General features: G+C 37.6%; 1 protein-coding gene across 1 annotated transcript; it reads right to left on the reverse strand.

The window, feature by feature from the left end:
* Positions 1–266: 266 nt before the first annotated feature.
* On the reverse strand, positions 267–21,975 carry BTF3L4 (basic transcription factor 3 like 4). The gene is made up of 6 exons (XM_045548032.1): positions 21,784–21,975; positions 18,541–18,607; positions 15,038–15,151; positions 2,460–2,661; positions 1,254–1,313; positions 267–718 (listed from the first exon to the last, which is right to left on the reverse strand). The coding sequence occupies exons 2-6, from the start codon at positions 18,592–18,594 to the stop codon at positions 672–674; spliced, it is 477 nt and encodes a 158-aa protein (XP_045403988.1). The 5' UTR covers positions 18,595–18,607; positions 21,784–21,975; the 3' UTR covers positions 267–671.
* Positions 21,976–22,060: the final 85 nt, after the last annotated feature.

The raw sequence follows: 22,060 nt of genomic DNA on the forward strand, positions 1-22,060 counted from the left end.
CTAGTAAAAGAAATTCTTATGGGCCTGACTAGGTAAGTGAATCTAAGGCAACCACACCAAAGACATGCTACCCATCACTCCAGCATGAAGCTGGTGGCAAAATATCTCAAGACATTTTAAACCCAGAGAAATGTATGAAAAATATGATAGTTAACCAAGCAAATTAAAACCGAACCTCCAATGGAAAATCTCTTCAGATCTGAAATCCAAGATACTCACTTTTCATTAATTCTGTGCATTATTGGTGGGAAAAAAAAAGTAACAAATGTAAAGATTTGTTTTATTTCCACTGGGGGAAGGAGGAGGATAAATAGAACTGTTTTCCAATTTGCTCTCCACTGTATACATACATACCTACACGCATACATACACATACATAAACCAAAAATACCCCAACAAAAAACAAAAAACCCAAGAATCAAAAACCAAAACACCCTCAAACTGCACCAATACTTCATATTTTGACCAAAAGAATAGATCCTGGGAGGAAGTGCAAAATGCAAAATCAAATGACCGAAAAATGCTGAACAAACAGCATTATTAATATACAAAATATTTATATTACTGAACTAGTAACAGGTGATGTTCTCCGTGTCTGTAAAACTTTGGAACCACATAGCTGATTTGTTAAATCTAGTCCATGCCAGCTTCCAAAAACCAGAAAAAAAATTTTAGTTAGCTTCATTCTTTGATGCCTCATCAAAATTTTCTACAAGATCTGAAAAAAAAAAAAAAAAAGTAAATGAATCAAAGAATACAAAAAAGGAAAAAGAGGTACATGAAACTCTTCTTACCCAAATAAAAACAAAATTATTGAAACCAGAATTAGCCTGAAAACATACCAGACGACAGGCAGAAATAAACTGGTGGTATCTCACTAATAAAGATTTAATTATCGACTTACAACAGTAATCCTAAGGAAATGTTCATCTTTTCTGTCTATGCAAACCATTAAGGTGAACAGCATTTTCATATGTCAATTATAATTCACACAGAAATGTTATAACAATAACTATGCAAATTTATAATCACAGTGATTTCCATTTAATAAATGCAGGCAGCAGAGCTTTGTACGACAATTTTGAAGTTCTAAATGGGAGGTGGTAGTTATTCTTTTTCATTAAATCCTATCCACACATCATTGTGAATCAATTTAAATTCATGAGCTCCTAATCAACAAAAACCTGAAAGTCATCCACGCAATGAGTGAAATGAGATGCTAAAAATCTTAAGACTAAAGAAATGTCATTTACCTGGAACGTCATCGTCCTCCTCATCAATGTCTTCTGGTTTTGGTGCTTTGCTATCCAAGACTACAAAAAGTTTATTTTAATGTTGTTAATCATTGACAACAAAGACCTTTAACAGAATGATTAAAATGTTTATCCTTTTTTCCTGTCTAAATCTCATGTTTGCTCAGAAAAAGCTAAATATTGTCAATCTAAAATGCTATTCATATTTCTTCGCTTAAGTAACATTAAAATTAACAAAACTTTAACTTAGATACACACCAATACAGCAGGCAATTTCAGTGTGCAGCAAAGGTAAAATTTATATTCAAAATGGAATAATTCAGATGAGTCTGAGTAAAAAGACATTAAATTTATGGTGGCCATCTTCTCCAAATAAAAAATTAATATTCAAGTTTTTTCCCATTTCTTTTGGTGTAAGAAAGTGTCTAGCTTTGTAGTATAGGCGCTGAAATACTAGCCTTTTTGGTTTTTAGGGTCAATGATACATATTTGAAATCAGGACTATCTTGGAAATTCACAACTTATGGTTGTTACATCGACAGTGCAAAAAACAATATTTGACAAAAATATAGTTCTCTGATAACAGTATTTTCTGGTTGTCATTAATTAGCAGTGATATTAAATTAACTGTTTAAATTGTGGCCTGCAGATCCCGGCACTTTCCTTTTAGGCAATTACCTCTGAACATACTATATATTACCAAAATGTTTCTGAATATTTTATATGCTATACTACATAATTACTAAAGAAAGAAACTTAAAATTTTATGAAACATACAAGTGACTTTATAGAAAGTAAAATAATTACATATGGGCAAATTCAATTTAAGATGGGGCATTCATTCACTCATTCATTGACAGGGTCTCGCTGTGTTGCCTAGGCTAAGGTATGGTGGTGTGATCACAGCTCACTGCAACCTCGAACTCCCGGGCTCAAGTGATCCTTCCTGCCTCAACCTCCTGAGTAGCTAGGACAACAGGTACATGCCACCATGCTTGGCTAATTAAAAAAATATTTTTTTTAGAAATGGAGTCTCACTATGTTGCCCAGGCTGCTCTCAAACTCCTGGCTTCATGAGATCATTCTGCCTCAGCCTCCCAAAGTGTTGAGATTACAGGTGTGAGCCACTGTGCCCAGCCCACTTTTTAAATTAGGTTCTTTAACTAAGGTCGGGGGGAGAAAGAGGTACGAAATTAAAATACTTACCTTGCCGTGGGAACTGTTCAGCTAACTTTCTAAGGCTTGTTAAGCTGTCAGCACCAAGCTGACTTAATATTCCGGGAAGCATTTCTGTGATTGGTTTAGCCTCTGCATGACCGGTAATTGCAAAGGTGTTAGCAGACAGGGAAGCTTGGACTTTGGGATTGTTGAAATGAATAACTGTCCCATCATCTTTAATCATGTTCACCTGTGTGATCACAGAAGGAAAATATATTTTACATGCTAGGTACAACTAAAACAGTATCTTTTTAAAAAGCAACTTAGGGGTGGTCCAACGATAGTGGGTTATCAGAACTTATTAACATTAGTGCCACTAAAGTTGGTATACAGCCCCCCACTGCTAAATTTGACTGGCTTAAAAATAAATAAATAAAATAAAAAATAAAAAGCAACTTAGCAAATTATGGTTTTTTACTTGGTAATATGCCATGCTAAGGTAGTAATTATAGCTAAGCAGAGGACATGAGTGGAAAAGGACCCCAGTAATAAAGTACAATGGTGTAGACTGTAAAATTACTAGGAAGGTCAAGAAATAGTCATTTTGTTATGGAATCTAGATTTTAAATTCAAAGACTTCTAAGAGAAGGAAATTCATGCCCACATTAAAAAAAATGGAATTATCAGCCAAGAACTTGCTTCTTAATGAATTACTCAATTTATGCTATCAAAATCAATGTAATTACTATCTGGTGGGGTAGCATCTTACTTAGGGGACTAGCTGTAAAGGGGAAATAGTATATGGCAAAAATAACCACTGAAAATCCATAAAGAACACTCAGAAATTTAATCAACCAGGTGTTTCACTCCTTCAAACACTTAATAAATTATAAAAATTTCACCTTGTTCTCATCATGTCATTCTTTATAGGGGATTTTGTCAGTTCCTCTAATTCTTAAGGGTAGCTTCTCCACAACCTTCGATACCCCTATAAGGTCAAAGAAGCTCTCCCACCCACTTCCCTGGCTACCTGAACATGCTTTATCTATGACTGAGAAACCTTTAAAATGGCCCTCATATTCTTTCTATAACTTTCACTAATATGAACTGTTTCAGATTTGATTTCATCCATTGCCTGGGACTTACTGAAATGGAAGGTTGAACACGTGCTATTTAAATTATTTTTCTCTTTCACTCATGTACTTTCTGGGTTTTTTTTTTTTTTTTTGGTAGAGTTGAATTTGCATAAGTTAAATGTGTAAATAATGTGATTCCACTGTGTAGCTGATTCCACTGGGTAAGTTACCTTGGTGGTAACATGCTTATTAATATAAAAAGGTTAGGAGAGTTAACTCTTGGCTACTTTAGAAGCATTTCATGTTCCATCCAAAAACTGCCCTTGTCACAATCAAGCAGAGATGCTGAGTGTTCTCCATGGTCAGTGGGAAGTGGGCTTTTCTTCCTCAGAGGTGATCACCACTATTGACAGCACCAGAAAGGAAGGGGAAGAAAGGGACTTCTAAATTTCAGGCAAGACCTGGAACACAGAGAAAATAAAGGCTAATCCCTGGAAAATTATAACTAAACCCCACAAATGAGTTCCCAACCTTTTCTGATAAAAATCACTATTTCAATTCTATACCCTTCCCTCTCTCAGTATTATACTCAAGGTTCTATTAGGTATATCATACACAATAAGCATTTAATCCAGCTGTTACAAACAAATGGCATTGTGAGTTACTTAATATCAACTCTAGAAAAGATTAAGTTATATACTTCGAAGATAATTATAGTTTTGGTAGAAAAGTTCAATGTTAAAGTGGCTGAAATCTGGGAGAGGAAGGGCTTGAGAAGGATGACAGTGGATATGAAATGGGATGCTGCTCTGGATCTAGCCTAGAAGCACATAATTTTAGTACAGGAAAAGAATAAATAAAGATATGGTAGGACTTTATTTTCCAAATCATGATCAAATCACATGGTTTACTACAATACTTCCAGTTACAAAGAATCTCAAATATTTTTTATTTATAGACATTAAAATCACAAGAAATTTGAAATCAGTATTCTTTTAAAAAATTCAGACTATACCCTATGGAAGGAGGAAAAAGAAAAAAAATTAAAAAAAAATTCAGGCTATATACTTATTGAACTTAAAGGGCTTCCAGTTCAAATCCTTTATGTTAAAGAAATAAATACTGAAGACAAGAGTTCTTGGCTAAGAAACATACTCAAGGACAAATAGCTGGGGTTAAGTGCAAACCAAGGACTTTAACCTGGGTTTCCCAACTTGCTCTTTAGTTTCCTTTCTATCATTTGCATGGTTAAAACATTTATTTGCCTATAAAAATTCAATTCTACAGCCCCATGAGAACTTGACAGACCATTATTTATCTCAGAATAGAGGTCAAATGAAGAATACAAAAGAAAAACAGCACAGGTATATGGTTAATATATATCTTACTGGTTACAAAAGAAGAGGCTAACATGGGGCCAAAATCAATAAACAAACTCATGAATTTTCCTTCTGCTCAAGCTTCTCTTCCATTTTTTTTTTTTTTGGGAGGTAGGGTCTCAATCTGTTACCCGGGTTAGAGTGCCGTGGCATCAGCCTAGCTCACAGGCAACCTCAAACTCCTGGGCTCAAGCAATCCTTCTGCCTCAGCCTCCCAAGTAGCTGGTACTACAGGCATGCACCACCATGCCCAGCTAATTTTTTCTATATATTTTTAGTTGGCCAGCTAATTTCTTTGTATTTTTTAGTAGAGATGGGTCTCGCTCTTGCTCAGGCTGGTCTCGAACTCCTGGCCTCAAGCGATCCTCCCGCCTTGGCCTCCCAGAGTGCTAGCATTAGAGGCGTGAGCCACCATGCCCAGTCCTCTTCCATTTTTTTTTTAACCCATTATCTTCATGCTGCTGGAATCAAGTTTCTCTTCCAAAGACTAAATGTTAAGTTATATATTACATCATGTTTTTTTTTTTTTTTTGAGACAAAGTCTCACTCTGTTGCCTGGGCTAGAGTGCCATGGCATCATCAGCCTAGCTCACAGCAACCTCAAACTCCTGGGCTCAAGCAATCCTCCTGCCTCAGCCTCCCAAGTAGCTGGGACTACAGGCATGTGCCACCACACCCACCTAATTTTTCTATTTTTAGTAGAGACAGGGTCTCCCACTTGCTCAAGCTGGTCTCTAACTCCTGACCTCAAGTGATCCTCCTGCCTCGGCCTCCCAGAGTGCTAAGATTACCGGCGTGAGCCACCATGCCCAGCCTATTTTACATCTTGATATGGGTCTTTCTGGTTTGAAATATGCTATTTGAGTTTAGTGTAAAAAGCAAGATGAATTTCATCTCAGATGTGAAATAGAAATAAATTTATTCATGGTTGTTTTAAATGAAGTGGTATAAAAGATGTACCTTCATGAACAGAAAGGTCCACAAAGGAATGAAGAGTTTAGTTAATTTTAGAATATAGGGAATGAAGTACTAGAAGTTAAAAAGGCCAGAATATTTTATTTCTATCTAACATTCCTTCCTTCCTATTGAGCAAATGACATGGTTATATAAAGTGCCTGGGCACAAGCTATTAGAAACTATCAAGTGATGAATTGTTTGGCTGAGCAAGATCAGTTAGATAGCTGTACTAACCTTTTAGGCAAAAGAAAGGATAAGGAACTTTTAAATTCACAAAGCAAAAAAAAATTTTTTTTTAAAGACTAGTCAAGTGCAGTAGTGAGAAGGGGAAAAGAGTAGAACAAGGAGTTCAATCTGTAACTGACTGAACAATCAAGTGAGATAACTCACTAGCTTTGGACCAGCCTCACAAAGCAAACTGTATACATTTCATATGGAGACTTCAATTCTTCCAGTGATTTTATGCAGTTTGGTTTAAGTAAGTCATATAATCTACATACAGGATAAGAACAAGGAGCAGCCAAGCAAAAAAAAAGACTATTAAACTAGCTAATATACCAGCACTTAGGTCCCCTTTTCAAACAAACATCTCCTTTATATCAAACTGATTTTTTTTCCTCTTAAAGGTAGCTGAAGGTAAAGGATTCTACTTAAGCTATGGAGAAGGAGGCATTTTGAGACCCTAGTCCAAAACACAGGATGGCCTTGCTCTCATTTTGTGCTCTAACAGTACTGACATATCTTGTAGTTATTAGCAGAAAACATTTTGTCCTCTCATCCCTAGGGCATTTACATGTGCTGTTTTCACTGTTTAGAAAGAACCATTTTCTACTTCTCCACCTTGCAAATTCCCATTTATCCAAGACTCACATAAGATGCTTCTTTCTCTGTGAAAACTTAAGGTGGTATATGCACCTAGTGCATTTCATGGGTACTGCTATTGTTTTTGCAAATCTTTGACCTTACTAGAAGGTGAATTTATTGAGATCAGACACCATGCCTTATTAGACACAGTACTCCAAGTATCTAGCACATAGTAATCGCTCAAATCTGCTGAATGGATACCTCCTACACAATTTATTCTAAAATCATGGATGCTGTTAAGACCTCAACTCCCCAAATACCAGATGATGGGTCCTATCAAGGTTTAGAAATAGTACCAGTAGTGCCCCAGTGAAGATGCCCAGAACCTCCTGGGCTATATCTTTGACTTGACTTTCCCTATAGTTTTGACCTTTCAGAATCAGCCCAACCTGTCCCATAGAATTCAGGGCCATTTTAAGTCATTCCTGGCAACTGCTGGTTGGACCCTCTATGCTGCTGTCAAACACTTTAACCCCTCCCTTTGTTGGCCTCTGAGTAGGGTACATGTATTAGTCATATAGCAGGCTTCTATCTGGTGAATCTGATGCTCACTTTATTCCTAAATAGCAGTAAACTTTTATGGCTAGAGTAGGCTTACAAAGTTATACTTGACTCCACAGTTCTTGCTAATAACTGCCCTTTTAGTTCATAGAGGAGGTTTGAATTCTTCTATGTATTTTTTGTATCCATGTCCAGCTACACTAGGCCAGCTAGCTATAGTTATGAGAATTAACAGTTGTCTTAAAATCAAGTTTTACTGCCATTCCTTCCTGTATGTAAAGGCACTTAAATGTTTATCTGGAAATTCATCTTTTATTGACTTCTTCCAATATCTTAATGGGGTGAAATAACAGACTTCTTAAGAATAAGGCACGTAAGTGTCTGCAAAATTATGAGGCTGGAAAATGTCAGATTTGCACACACTCTCATAAGCTGATGTCCTTCACATTCAATTCTTCTTGCTCAGCACCTGCGTATTTCTAAAGGCTAGTTTGAGCTAAAGCTTACAGCTGTTATTAGACTACCACTATACCATATGCTTGGATCACTTTCTTACTCTCTGGTGGAAAGAGTCTGATGAGACAGGGATTTTCTATAGCTATGCTGTAGGTAGTGTGAACTGGCATACTCTTTATGAAAAGCAATTTGGCAATATGGATAAAAGAGTTCTAAAAATGTTCACTGCCCTTTCAGCCAGTAATTGTACTTTCAAGAATCTGAAGGAAATCAGAGAGGAAGATAAATATCTATGTATAGAAAAATTCAACACATGATTCTTTTATTATCAAAACATTACAATGTATAATAAAAAATATTAAACTATGGTACAGTATAGCCACATATTAGAATGTATGTAGACACCCAGACTGATGATTATTAGGAGTTTTTGAATGAAACAATTTTTATACCATAATGCTATTTTTTTAAAAAAGGATTCTAAATCGTGCATTTAGATATGTCAAAAATATATGCATATAAGGACTGGAAAGATTAAATGCAAGACTAATAGTAGCTGTCTGGAAGAATTATGGTTGAATGTTATTGTCTTCTTTATATTTTCTCTATACCCCTAATTTTCTACAATGGTAATATATTTTTATATTGAGGGGAAGAAAGCTATTTTAAAAACAAAAGATGCACATAAACAGATGAATAGATAAAATGTGGTATACCCATACAATGGAGTATAATTCAGCTATGAAGGGAGTAAAGTTCTGACATATGCTACAAAATAGAAGAACCTTGAGAACATTACGCTAAGCGAGGTAAGCCAGGCACAAAAGGACAAATATTACATGATTCTACTTATATGAACTATCTAGAATAGGCAAATCCATAGAATAGAAAATAGATTGGAGGTTACCAGGCACTGAGGGAGAGGAGAACAAGGAGTTATTGTTTAATGGCTAGAGTATCAGGGAAGATGAAGAAGTTCTGGAAATGGATGGTGGTGATGGTTACACAACACTGTGAACGTAATTAATGCCACTGAACTGCATACTTAAAAATAGTTAAAATGGCAGATTTTGTGTTATATATATTTTACTACAATAAAAAAATAGTAAAAACCAAAACAAAAAGCTAAAAGAACAGGATCCTAAGACAGAAAGTATGGATACTGTGGAAAGATAAGGTGAATGAGACATAGTGCTTCCCTTTTACTCTCCGGTACTCAGAGCTGTCCACCTATGGGCACCTGAGGCTCTAGTTGGATGAAGAAGGAACTGTGGCAAGAGTCAATCGATAACTTTAGGTCCTCCTTCTGCACAACTGGTTTAGGAAATATAAGAACCAGGAAGAATATAAACTTAGATGTACAATTACAAAATTTACATTCCTGTTCTCAAGCTTTCACCTGAGCTCCAGTTCCCTATGACTAACTTCTTGCAGAACAATTCCACCTAGGATAATCAGTATTTCTATAATTTAATAGGCCCCAAACAAATTCTTCACGGGGAATAAGACTATAAACAATGAATGAACAAGGTCCCTGCTGTCAAGACTCTTACAATCTACTGAAAACAGACTATTTAGTTAATAAGTAACCACTGTGCACCAATATGAGATGGTAATAAATGTATTATAGCAAAGCAAAATTCAGCTAAAGGCAGTATAAGTACAGACAAAGGGTTGATTATGCCTGGAACAATAGGGAAGGTTTCAAAGAAACAGAATTACACCCCAAATAACATAGAAACTATCCTCTGAATATAATAATAAAACTCTATGAAGCAACTTGAATAATTAGGGCATCTGAATCAGAGCGCTTTTGTGACATTTCTTACCAAATAAATCAGATAAAATCAACTGTTTCTGAGAAATGGAATAGATCCTATTGTCAATAGATACATATTATCAGGGGAAGAAAGGTGACACCACAGTCACTATATTCAACTAGATTACCAAATAATAAGCACATTCAAATATCTTCAAATGTCATAAAACATTTTCAGAAATTTGGTTCTGGATTGTAATCTGAGAGTTTGCCTAAGAATTCCTTCCAAAAACCTGGTTATTTACTTGACCTTTGTATGAAATAGTCTGACATGCCCCTATCCCTTACTTTTTCACAGTTTTGGATTTCTCTGTCTTTGGTAACATGTTAAAAAAAGTCCATATATAATCTATTATACTAAATCAATAAACTAGTGAATACATAAAAGACCAGAAGCTTATCTTAATCCAGTCTTTCAGTTTTTAAAGTTTCTGAAGAGGACATAAATTAAGCTCTGGAAGTGAAAAAAAAAAAGTGTCACTGACAGCCTATAAATTAAGATTAGAACTTTATTTGGCAAAAGTGCATTCAATGAGCTTTTGAAGCCCACCACTGATTTCCCTAATCCTCACCCACCAAACTAATTACTTTCTACTTGTTTCATGCTTTGAAAGTCTAAGCACAGAAGGCACTATAATATTATTATTGTTTTACAACCATGACAATGGTGTTTTCTCTTTTCAAAAGTGTTTATCTTAAACTGCCAAAAACAAGATAGTATATTCCTGAGTTTAGCACTTTGTAACAAGTTTAAAACATCCCAAAGTAAAAATAACAAAATTATAATTAATGTTTCTTCTATTCTAAGATATACATATATATTTTTTCATATCTGTTTCTGAAAGCCATATACATGTTTTCATGTATACATTTAACACAGTAGCTTGTTTTTCCCTCTCAAGTTGTTTTTAACCCAAAACTGTTAAAAAAGTTAAGCAAGCCAGGTTATATGTATTAATAGTATACTAAATGTTCCTAAATAGAAACAGTTTAGATCTGCAAAGAGTTATATAAAGTACAAATATCTTGGTTTTCAAAAAATCAATTTTAGAAGAAAGAAGAAAAAAAGTAAAATTCCTCTCCATCTTAGGTTTAAATATTCAGAAATTTTATAGTTGCTACCTTGTATTATTAATTACTTTATGTATATTTTCCCTGCAACTAGTTTGTGATGGTTGGAAGACAAGGAACACAGGGGCAGGGGAATACAGGGAAGCAGCTGGAGTGTACACATACCTATTATGTAGTATTAATTCTTTGTGTGACGTTTTGGGGGCTATGATTCCTCAAAAAGTTAGAATTGTAGTGGCAAAGTCAAAAAAGAACTCACCACACAGTTTAGTAAGTGCTATAGTAAAAGTAAATACAGAGCATTGTGGAGGCACATAGGAAAGGCACCTAAACCTTCTCTGCATAAATTTTGTGGAAGGGTGCTACCAGGAAACCTTCTGGGAGGAAGTAACACCCACATTAAGACCTAAAAAAGGAGGCTGGGCATGTAGCGGCTCATATCTGTAAACCCAGCACTTTGGGACGCTGAGGCAGGAGGGTCACTTGAGGCCAGGAGTTCAAGACCAGCCTGGGCAACATAGCAAGACCCCATCTCTACAAAAAATAAGAAAAAAAAAAATTAGCTAGGCATGGTGGCATGTGCCTGTAGTCCTAGCTACTCAGGAGGCTGAAGTAGGAGAATCACTTGACCCCAGATTGGGCCACTGCACTCCATCTCAAAGAAACAAAAACAAAAAAACCTGAAAAAAGAGAAACAGTAATGTCCTTGGAAATTCTGAGGAGGATTTCTTTCAGGGGCGGGGAACCCACAGCCTTGAGGCCACCTGTGTCCTTCTGGATCCTTGAGTGCAGCCTTTTGACCGAATCCAAATTTCACAGAACAAATCCTTTTAATAAAAGAGTTTTTTCCCCACCCCTGGATGAATTCTGTATCATAGGTGCTCAATAATACAGGATATAAAGCAGGTACACCTCTTACTTTCACTTTTTTTGGTCGGGGGTGGGGGGTGATGTAGGGAAGGGGCAAGAGGAAAGGAAAAGACCAAGAGTGAGTATAAGAAAGTATAAATGAAAAGACCAAAAGCAGCATATTGTTTTGTCGGTTTTTTTTTTTGAAGACAGAGTCTTGCTCTGTCACCCAGGCCAGAGTGCCGTGGTGTGATCATAGCTCACTGCCACCTCAAACCTCTGGGCTCAGGCGATCTTACCGCCTCAGCCTCCAGAGCAGCTGGACTACAGGCATGCACCACCATGGCCAGCTAATTTTTTCTATTTTTAGTAGAGATGGGGTCTCTTGAACTCCTGAGCTCAAGCAATCCTCCTGCCTTGGCGTCCCAGAGTGCTAGGATTACAGGTATGAGCCACCGTGCCCAGCCCAAACTCTGGTTTTGACACACCTTAGTTTAAATCTGGAATTCCAGCACTTACTAGCTATGTAATCTAGGGTAGGTATCTAACTAAGCTTCAGCTCTCTCATCTGTAACCAACAACCAACTCAAAGGGATATATTGTGATGCTGAAATGGGGTAATACATATTTGTCTAATTGTCTAATTAGTCTCCCTACTAGACTGTAAATTATGAAGGACAGAGGCCATGAATGTCTTATGTACCACTGTCTAGTAAGTCCTTGGCAAAATGCTTGGCATACAGTAGATGTTCAGTAAGTGTTGATGACTACCATTAAGTACTTTATTATGATAACTTCAGTTGCAATACCATGACCACAGCACAGCAGTGTAAGTTTGATTGTATTCTGTAAAGATCGAAGATTATTAACTGGTTCCTTATTTCATTGTAAAACATTTATAAAATTAATGCTACCCTTCCACTAAAAGTTTTACTAATTGTAGGAGCCATAAAGTCTTTTTTTTTTTTTTTTGAGACAGAGTCTTGCTCCTTTGCCCTGGTTAGAGTGCTGTGGCGTCAGCCTAGCTCACAGCAACCTCAGACTCCTGGGCTTAAGCAATCCTTCTGCCTCAGCCTCCCGAGTAGCTGGGACTACAGGCATGTGCCACCATGCCCGGGTAATTTTTTTTTTATATATATATTTTTAGCTGTGCAGATCATTTCTTTCTATTTTTAGTAGAGATGGGGTCTCGCTCTTGCTCAGGCTGGTCTCAAACTCCCGACCTTGAGCGATCCTCCTGCCTCGGCCTCCCAAGTGCTAGGATTACAGGCGTGAGCCACCACGCCCAGCCCATAAAGTCTCTTAAATCTGATTAAAAACATCCCCCTAGAGATATTACAGTTAAATCTATACTGCAAGGAAGATGTAAATATAATCGTTTTCCTCTCTAAACAAGTGTTTCTCAACCAAGGGTGATTTTGTCTCCAAGGGATATATGGCAATACCTAGAGACATTTTTTATTATCACAAGTAGGAAGTTGGGAGTGGTACTAGCATCTAGTGGGTAGAGGCCAGGGATGCTGCTAAACATCCTACAAGGCACAGGACAGCTCCCACAACAAAGAATTACCTGGTTCAAAATGTCAATAGTGCTGAGGTTGGGGGCAAATGAATTGAAGGGTAGAAAGGTAGAGAAAGATATAAAATTGCATAAACATTTACAAGTAGGTTAAGTTTAACACTATCAGATTTCATGTCTATTACTGCAATTTAATTCATTTTTCCAAGTTTTGGATTTTTAGAGAGGTTTGAAGGGACTTAAATTTGTTTATTCTAAAATATATCCAAGATTAAGAGAATGATCTCTCTAAAAATTATTTTAGGTCAATGAAACTATATAAAAGATTTCAACAGCTCAGAAAAAAAATAATGTGTATAAAGTGATTAATTTCAAGACATGCAAATGAAATGCTAATCTTTTTTTTTTTTTTTTAGAAACAGGGTCTCACTCTGTCACTCAGGCTGGAGTGCAGTGGTGCAATCAATCATAGTTCACTGTAACCTCAAACTCTTGGGCTCAAGCAATCCTCCCACCTTAGCCTCCAATGTAGCTGGGACTACAAGTGTGCACCACAAAGCCTGGCTAATTTATTAACTTTTTGTAGAGACAGGGTCTTGCTGTATTGCCCAGGCTGGTCTTAAACTCCCGGCCTCAAGTGATCCTTCAGCCTTGGCCTCCCAAAGGGCTGGAATTATAGGTGTAAGCTATTGTGCCCAGCCAAAGTTCTGATCTTTTATCAGAGTAAGAATGCACAGTCACATCAAGCTGAAAGGAAAAAAGATGCTTGCAACTTATATTTTCTACTATTTTGTCAGCACACTGATTTTGAAAGTACAAAGCAGATTTCAATGTGTTAATTTTATTCATTCATATATGGATGGTGGAAAGAACATAAGGCAATTTGCCATCTCGCTGCCTTTTCTTTGGAACTCTGTTCCTTCTTTATTAATGATCCCCACCTCCATATTATTTCTGATTCAAGTTTTATAGCACGTATGAATTAATAACCTATTAAAAACTGTGACGTGATACCACATACAATAATGCTATAATTAAATTTAACTTATGGCAAAGAAAATGTAAACATTGGTTACTATCAGAAATCGAATCATCAGGCAGAGCTGGATCTAGATGGCAACATCACAAGTAGTTGATGTTATTTTAATTTTCCTTGAGTATCTTTTGGAGTAGTATTAATCTTTGGTCTTGTATTTGAGAAAAATAGTATCATCAAAATACAATAAACTAATTAAAAATGATAATAAAAATGTTTTCCATATTTGGTGCTTTGGGGGCAAATATACTGAAATTATGACCAAACACACAAAAAACTGACTTAAAAATTTTAATCAATAATTTTTGAAAGAATTCTAATAAGAAATCCAATCCATGTAAAGCTATTGCTCGAGTCTTTTGGCTGAGGTAATAAAGAGGCTTTGTAGAAAGGTGCCCTTAAGGTAAAAAAAATTAAAATAAAAAAAGTCTACCTTATTTAGGCTAGGGGCAGTGGCTCACGCCTGTAATCCCAGTACTTTGGGAGGCTGAGGTAAGAGGATCACTGAAGCCTAGGAGTTCAAGACCAGGCTGGGCAACATAGCCAGACCCCATTTCTAAAAAAAAAAAAAAAAAGAAAGAAAGAAAAAGAAAAAAATTAGCCAGGCCTGGTGGCTATGTGCCTGCGGTCCTCGCTACTTAGGAAGCTGAATGGAGGATCCCTTGAGCCCAGGAATTCAAGGTTACAGTGAGCTCTGATCAGGCTACTGCACTCCAGCCTGGGCACACAGAGTGAGACCCTGTCTCAAAAAAAAAAAAAATTCTACCTGATTTGAAGAAATCTTGGGGTTTACTTCTATATTATTAGAAAGATAACTTATTTTACGTTAAAATTCAACAGCAGCTACATAATTTTGTCATACATGCAAATATATGTCTGAAAAGTATAATGAAAATCCTTGACTGTCTACTAAAATTATTTGTTTGACCATCATTCAATTTCATACAAAAAGCAAATGCAACTGCTACAGTCCTTCAAAGACATCTGGATGATAATATCAAAAATTCTAAGGTGATATTTTACATTTGAAAAGTCTAGACAATTATTTGTGCATGTGGTATTTCTCCATATAATTTAACAACTTACAAAGTGATCATACCTCTTCAATGCCAGCTATGTTATTCACAGCCAGTTTTTTAAGAGAACTCTGAAGCTTCTTGTCATCAGCTGTAGCTGTTCTATGTACCACCTTCTTCTTTCTGCGAGCTGTACCCTGAAAAATAACCAGAGTGTTAGCATGTCTAACATCTGGCAATTGTAATCATGTCTTCCCATCCATCACAATAATCTAACTAAAACCAACATAAAAAACTGACTAAATAGTAATGATTAATTAGACTACTCAGAGGTTGTAATTGTCAGCCTAACCCAGATTTCTGAAGGTCAGTTCTAGCCAATTCTTATTCTTATCCATTATCCAGCTTTTATCACTTAAACACAAAACACTGCTTACTAACAAAATATGATTTATAACTTCAAGACAAGTTAATGTACTTTATAACAATTTTCAAACATTATAAGGAATGTTTTCTTATAGTACCTACCACCTCCTGCCAATAAACTCTAAAGATATTCTGAGATTTTGGGAACTATGATATAATTGAGAAGTAAATGTCTACTGTGTGAGTATTCTAGAGTCCAAGAATCCAGGAAAGAAAAAGATCAAGTTCTTATTTCAAGGAGCACACATTATAATCAGAGGAAAGAGTCAATAAACATATAAACAAATTAGGTAATTTCAAATGGGATAAGTACTATTAAGAAAACAAAAACAGAATACAGTAAGCAACTGGTTAGGAGTAAAGCACTACTTTATTAGAATGTCCAGGGAAGGCCCCTCTGAAAAGGTGACATATAGTGAATTGAGACCCACAACCAGGGGAAGAGTGATCCAAACAGAATAAAACAAGATTGAACTTGTCCTTTCTAGAGACAGAAAATGGGCCAGTATGGCTAGAGCAGAGTGAACAATGGGAAAGGAGGAAAATGGAATCAGAAAGATAGGCAAGGGCCAGATCATGTAGCTTAGAATGCCATGGACAGGAGCTGGATTTTATTCTAACTGCAATAAGAAGCAATTGAAAGGTTTTAAGCATAGGAGTGACTTGATCTGATTTATTTATGACTGAGGTTGCTGTGTGGAAAATGCAGTCCTGTGAGAGATGAGGGCTATGGCACTGGAGATGGTGAGGGGTCAGGTCAGATTCTTACAAGAGACGTGACTAACTGACAAATTAAATGTGGGATATGAGGAAAAGAGGAATCTAGGATGATGTTTAGAATTTTGGCCTAAGCAAATTGGTTGAAAATTATACTATTTACTGAGATTGAAAAAGTTAATTTCTAAACTGATACTCTGAAACTCTAAATACATTTTTTTTCATTGAAAAACTATTTGAAATAATGGATTAAATTCCTGGACCAATTTATACAAATGTAACCTAAAGCAGAGCTGAAAACTACCAAAACCAGCCTAAGTCTTAAGGGTTAAATCTTTCTGAAACTGGTAGTGGTAAAGGAGAAAGGAACGGTGGTTTCAATCTCTGGGTAGATCCTGCAGTAGTACTCGGGGGAATTAGCCTTATAGAGGGGAAGCAGGGTTTTAATCTCAGCAACTTTGAGGAGTGGAAGAGAGCTCTGGCAGCAAAGGCTGTGCTGACATCCAGTTGCTGAAGTATAACTATTTGGATAGATGGTCATTTATTTGTGAAGCATTCCTGACTTGGATAGCTCAGTTGCTTGCTGGATACCTCAGCGCAAATGATCCTCCAGCATCTCAAATTCAACATGTCTGAAAGCTTATCTGTCCAGCAATCCATTCTTTCTATATTTCCTAAGTTTTGTAGCTGGTGGTACCAGAAATCTGGGAGTCACCCCAGACTCTTCTCCATGCTCTTCACGCTCCAAACCCCATCAATTATTAAACTGTGTCAATCTCAACCCCTAAATTTCTGTCCCACATAATAGAGCAATAGCCTCTCAATTGTTCTCTATGCCAGATTTCTACTTCATTCCATTTTCCACAATGCCAGCAGTTACCTTTCTAAAATGGCTGTCATTTCCTTCTTAAAATCATTCAATACCTGCCCACTGCCTATGCCTATTGGATAAAATCCCAAGCTCATTAGTATGGCATATAAAACTATGATGGAACCCCAAACTGGTCATTTCATTTCCTGCCATTCTCTATTCATTATATACTCTAAACTCTACCCGTAGCAAACTAAAACAAGCCATCCCATTAAGTACCCTGTTATCTCAGCACCCTATGTGTATTTGCATGTATGGTAATGACAATCCCCTTTTCACCCTACCTCTAAACTCTCATCTGTCTGCCTAGTGATAAATTGTTTATCCTTTAAAAGCTCAGTGATGACTTCCTTGTCTTCCCTAGGCAAGAACACCTTGTACTTCATTATAACACTCACTATTCTTCATTGTAATTGTGAGCATGTCTCTCTTCCAAGTGGAGCTGTGTCAAGAGCAGGAAACCTTGACTTGTGCTCTAGAAACAACTAAATGAACGCACCAACCACCGGTTTAAAATATTATGTAACAGTGATGTGCTGCATCAAGCTCTTCCAGGTATATTCTATGGTTCTCGAATATCCTTAGTTTCTGCATTGGTACATTACATCACACTTGATGCTACAATGTGACGATTGTGGTTATATGAGTGGGTTAATTTGACTCCAGAGTCATATAACTGTATCACTGTGAAAGAATGAGAAAGTACTAGTTACTTCTTCCCTCCTTTCTCTTGTGACCAACCCCTAGGGCCATGGTTGTCACCACTGTAAATGACACAGTGGGGCATGCTACATAAAGTAATGTCCTAACTATCCCTACCCCAGGTCTGAGGTAAGGACTATTCTATCTTTCCCTTTTGCAAAGACTGTACTGGGCAGAGATAAGAATAGAATATTCTCCTTGAGCCCGGGGCCACAGCTAAAGGGAATCAAAGATTTTTGGTGTTCAGAACTAGCTCTTCCTTAGGTTTTAAAGTACATGGAATAAGAAATCTTATGTGCATATTCACCAACATGGTAAGAATTTGGGAGGAAATTCTGGCAATGAACAAAACATACAAACAGCTTGAGCATCTCCAGTTAAATCTCTTATAAACCTAACTGCACAAGTAGATACATCAGTCAAGAATAGGTAACCCTAACATTTGGCATGCCCTGTAGGCGAGTCTAATATAATAATAGCTATCATTTATTAAGCATCTACTTTGTGCCAGACACCATGTTAGGCATTTTATAAACATTACCCTAATCTTCAGAAGCATCTTATGTAGGATTATTTCTCTTTCGCAGATGAGAAAATGGAAGCTTAACAAGGTTGGGTAACTTGTTTATGTCACATAACTAGCAAATGTTAAGAGTTAGGACTCAAACAAAGGTGGCTATTTCCATTGCACCATCAGAGAGAAAAGTTTTCTCTTTACCTATTTGAGGTCTGGACAAGTTATTTTCAAATTGGAATGTGGTTTGATTTTGATTATTGAAAAGATTTTGGATTTTCAAAGACCACAAATCCAAAATAATACTATCTGGTAATCATACATTCTCCTATCAATTTTTCTTATGCCACACTCACCTTGCCCCCTATCCGGACCTGAGCCTGAAGTTTGGCTAACTTTTCTTGATTCATGCTGTTGGTAAATCTAGGGGGGGAAAAATAGATTTGTTAAAGTCACTGTTTTACCAAAATTAAAAAACTGTTTATGCAAACAGTACCTTCTGGTTCACTGAGCTTGCAGTATGCATCAACATCATGATCATATTAATACTGCCTATATTCTTAATAAATATTAATAACTTGTTCTAGCTTCATAAACCAGATATTTAAAAAATCAAAATTAAATTACCACGAGGGAGTCAAATATACAAACAGAAAATAGAATGGGATTCAAAGTCACCTATATGAAGATTCCTCCTTAAAAGATAATTCAGTCCTTTGGCATTCAGTTAAACCTAACCAATTATGAAATCTCTGTAGTCAAGCCAGTTTTTTCCTCCAAAGATTTTTACAGCAGAGAGCTGTTACCAAATGTTATTAGCAAAATATTCAAGTAGATTTTCCCCCCAAATCACATTCTGTATTTCTTATAAACCATAAAGATAACAAAAAGAAAAAAACTGAACAAAGAAGAAATTCAACAATAGGCTGTCTAGCTGTCAAGATACCAGGTAGTCATGTCCTCTATTCAAGGTCAGATGGTATGTTAATATTGGGGAAAGAGAACCAGATTTCCAGACATTCAGCGCTTCTGCAGTACTCTCCACAGTTCATATGATACCTTGCACTGATATGGTATGTCACACTTTCCAAGATATTCTTGCATATAGAATAAAATGCTTCATTGCACAATTTAACAAAAACATATGTCTGCTACATTAATACTAAATTTTGTGGGGGGAAGGGGAGACTTAAAATAAGTTAAAGCTAATCTCGATTTTGAAGACTTGAACATTATAAAATCATGAATCCTAGTCTGGTCAGTGATATTCCTAAGGGAAAAAAGCTCTTAAGTTTAGAATGGGTTATTACATTCCACACTACGTAAACAAATAAAAGCCAACTTAAAAGTCTTGTTTTACTTGTTCTGTGGATCAACAAATCATTACTGAGAGTGAGGGAGGGAATAACTGATAGGCTGCTATCAAACCTCTGGCCAATTCTCTAACACATGTATAATCATCATTCAGATAAAAAATATTGTTTTCTTCATCTGAAAGATGAAAAAAATAAGAATCAAAGACTATATAATTACTAACCATTTTGTGCTCTGACACTGTACTCAGGCACTAATCTGTATATATGTCTTCTTTAAGCTAAACAAAGTCAGTTCCCAAATAACATTTAGAATTCATGATTCCTCATTCTTTCCTCAGCACCATATCACAATGCTCAAGTAGCAAAAACTCTTATAGGAGGAAGTGTGTTTAGAGTCCAAAACAAGAAGTGCCAGGTGTGTGCCAATCTTAGCTCTGCCACAGACTTAAATTTGCTGATGTAAACCCAATCTCTATACTCAAATATCCACAGAAAAGGATCAATATTCACTTTTCTCAAAGGAATGTGGCCATGAAGGTGTAGTGAATTAACCAAGAGCTTAAGGATATCCTGTCATAGAGGTGGGGGGGGGAGGGGAAGAGTTTAAGGAATTTCTTACAAAAAAGGGGCTAAGAGGAATAAGTGAAAATATAATAGACACAGGGAGCCCCTTTGGGACTCTTCTGCATTTTGAAGTAACACTCCCCAAGAGAAGAGATGGAGATTGAGAAGTCAAGACATAAAGAGTCCTGACTTGTTTGAACCAAAAGCAAGAATAAAATTAACTCTTTAAATCAATGTGTAGATGAAAGAATAGATTCCATTCCAGGTGTTCAGGACAACAGAATTGAGAAATCTTGTTCCCAAGGAGTATCTCAGATAAAAAGGATTTTAGGGAGGTTGGAAGCTTAAGGTGGTAGGGGAGGAGGAACGGTGGTCTTTTCTCTGTTAGCAAGTTGGGGTGTGTGGAATTCAAGTAGGAAAGAGGATTGAATTCAGTCTACGAGAGAAGAGAGGTCAAGCTCAGAATCTGGAGTAGACCTCAAAGATCACTTGGTTTAATTCTCTATTCCTCAATTGACCTTTACTTTATTGTACCCATCAATCGTGTCTTGTATGTGAGGCCGTATCAATACTCACTAGCAGCAGGTTATAAATTATAAACAAAACAGTCATCTCTCTCCCAATTTACTAAATTAGGAAATGAGGGCCCAGAAGGGAGAAGTCCTTTTCTAAGCTCAAAAGGGAGAAGTAACTTCCTAAAGCCACGTGACTACCGAGTTCTTCACTGGGGAGCCAAGGATCTTTTAGCACTCTTCTCAAGGACTCAAGAAAGGGTGTAAATAATGAAGTTAATCTATATTTACTGAGTGCCTAAATTACAAGCATTGTAGTGGGCAGTCTTACATCCATCATGTTTATTTACACAGAGCCAAAAGTAATTTCAACCTTTAGTCCCTATTTTGTATTTTATGCAGGGTTTCTCTAAGACAAGCACAGGCTTAGACATCAGAAAGACCACTTAAGGCTTCGGAAAGATTTTACTCTCTGAACTTGTATTACTCCTGCATTAGGAAAGTTTAACACCACATACTTCATAGAGTTGTTCTGAGGGTTAAATTAGATTAGGGCATAGCTCACAGAAGATTATAAATGGTTAACTATTGTTACTACTCCCGAGGGGACAAGCTATGGTAAAGTGAAAGAACGTGGGAACGGAAGTTGAAACCGCCATTCACTAGCTGTGCAACACTGTGCCTGTCGGTCAAACATCGGGCAGTGTGAAGGGGTTTGGAAGTCAGTATCTTAAAAGGGAGGCAGACTTGTAAACAAATACTGCCATTGCAAGGCGAAGAGCGCTGCAAGGGAGTTCGGTCCGCAGAGCTTGGGGTGCTAACCTCAGTTTCCCTATCTGTAGACCGCGAGGATCAAATACGATGACAACAGACAGGCTGTATTAAAGCTCAAAGCTGACGACACTGCTATGAGTAATGGGACAGAGGAGGGGCGCCCACCGCCTCCTGGGACTGGATCCGGGCGGCAACAGCACGGACCCGCTCGCCCACACAGGGGGCGGTGGTGCTGGGGACCTTCCCTCAGGTGCCGACCCCCAGCTGCGCCGCCGGTAACCGACAGGCCAAGCCAGCCGCCTCCGCCCCCACTCGCCGCGCCACGGCGGAAGTGGCAGCCCGAGCGGTTGGCAGGTGTTGGAAGAAGAGGGCGGGGGGAGACCGTGCGCAATGGCCTATGGCCGTGGAGTGGCGGGACCGCCGGGGGTCTCACCTGAAGCAGGGAGGGTCCTCCAACACCAGCACGCGGCAAGAGCAAGATGGCTGCCTCAGACGAGACAGAGAAAGACGACGGCGGCGGCGGCAGCGGCAGCGGCGGGAGCAGGGCGCACGTGACACAGCCGGCCCCGCCTCTCCCTCTCCGCAGCGGCCTATCCCGGGAGCGCATACTCGAACTACAAAACCCAGCGTACTCTGCGCAGCCCGCTATTTGTATTGGCGGCAGGTACAGGTGGCCGCGCTGCATCCTGGAGCTTGCAGTCTCCCAAGTG

Source organism: Lemur catta, chromosome 3, assembly GCF_020740605.2.
Source record: "Lemur catta isolate mLemCat1 chromosome 3, mLemCat1.pri, whole genome shotgun sequence".
Taxonomy (NCBI): domain Eukaryota; kingdom Metazoa; phylum Chordata; class Mammalia; order Primates; family Lemuridae; genus Lemur; species Lemur catta.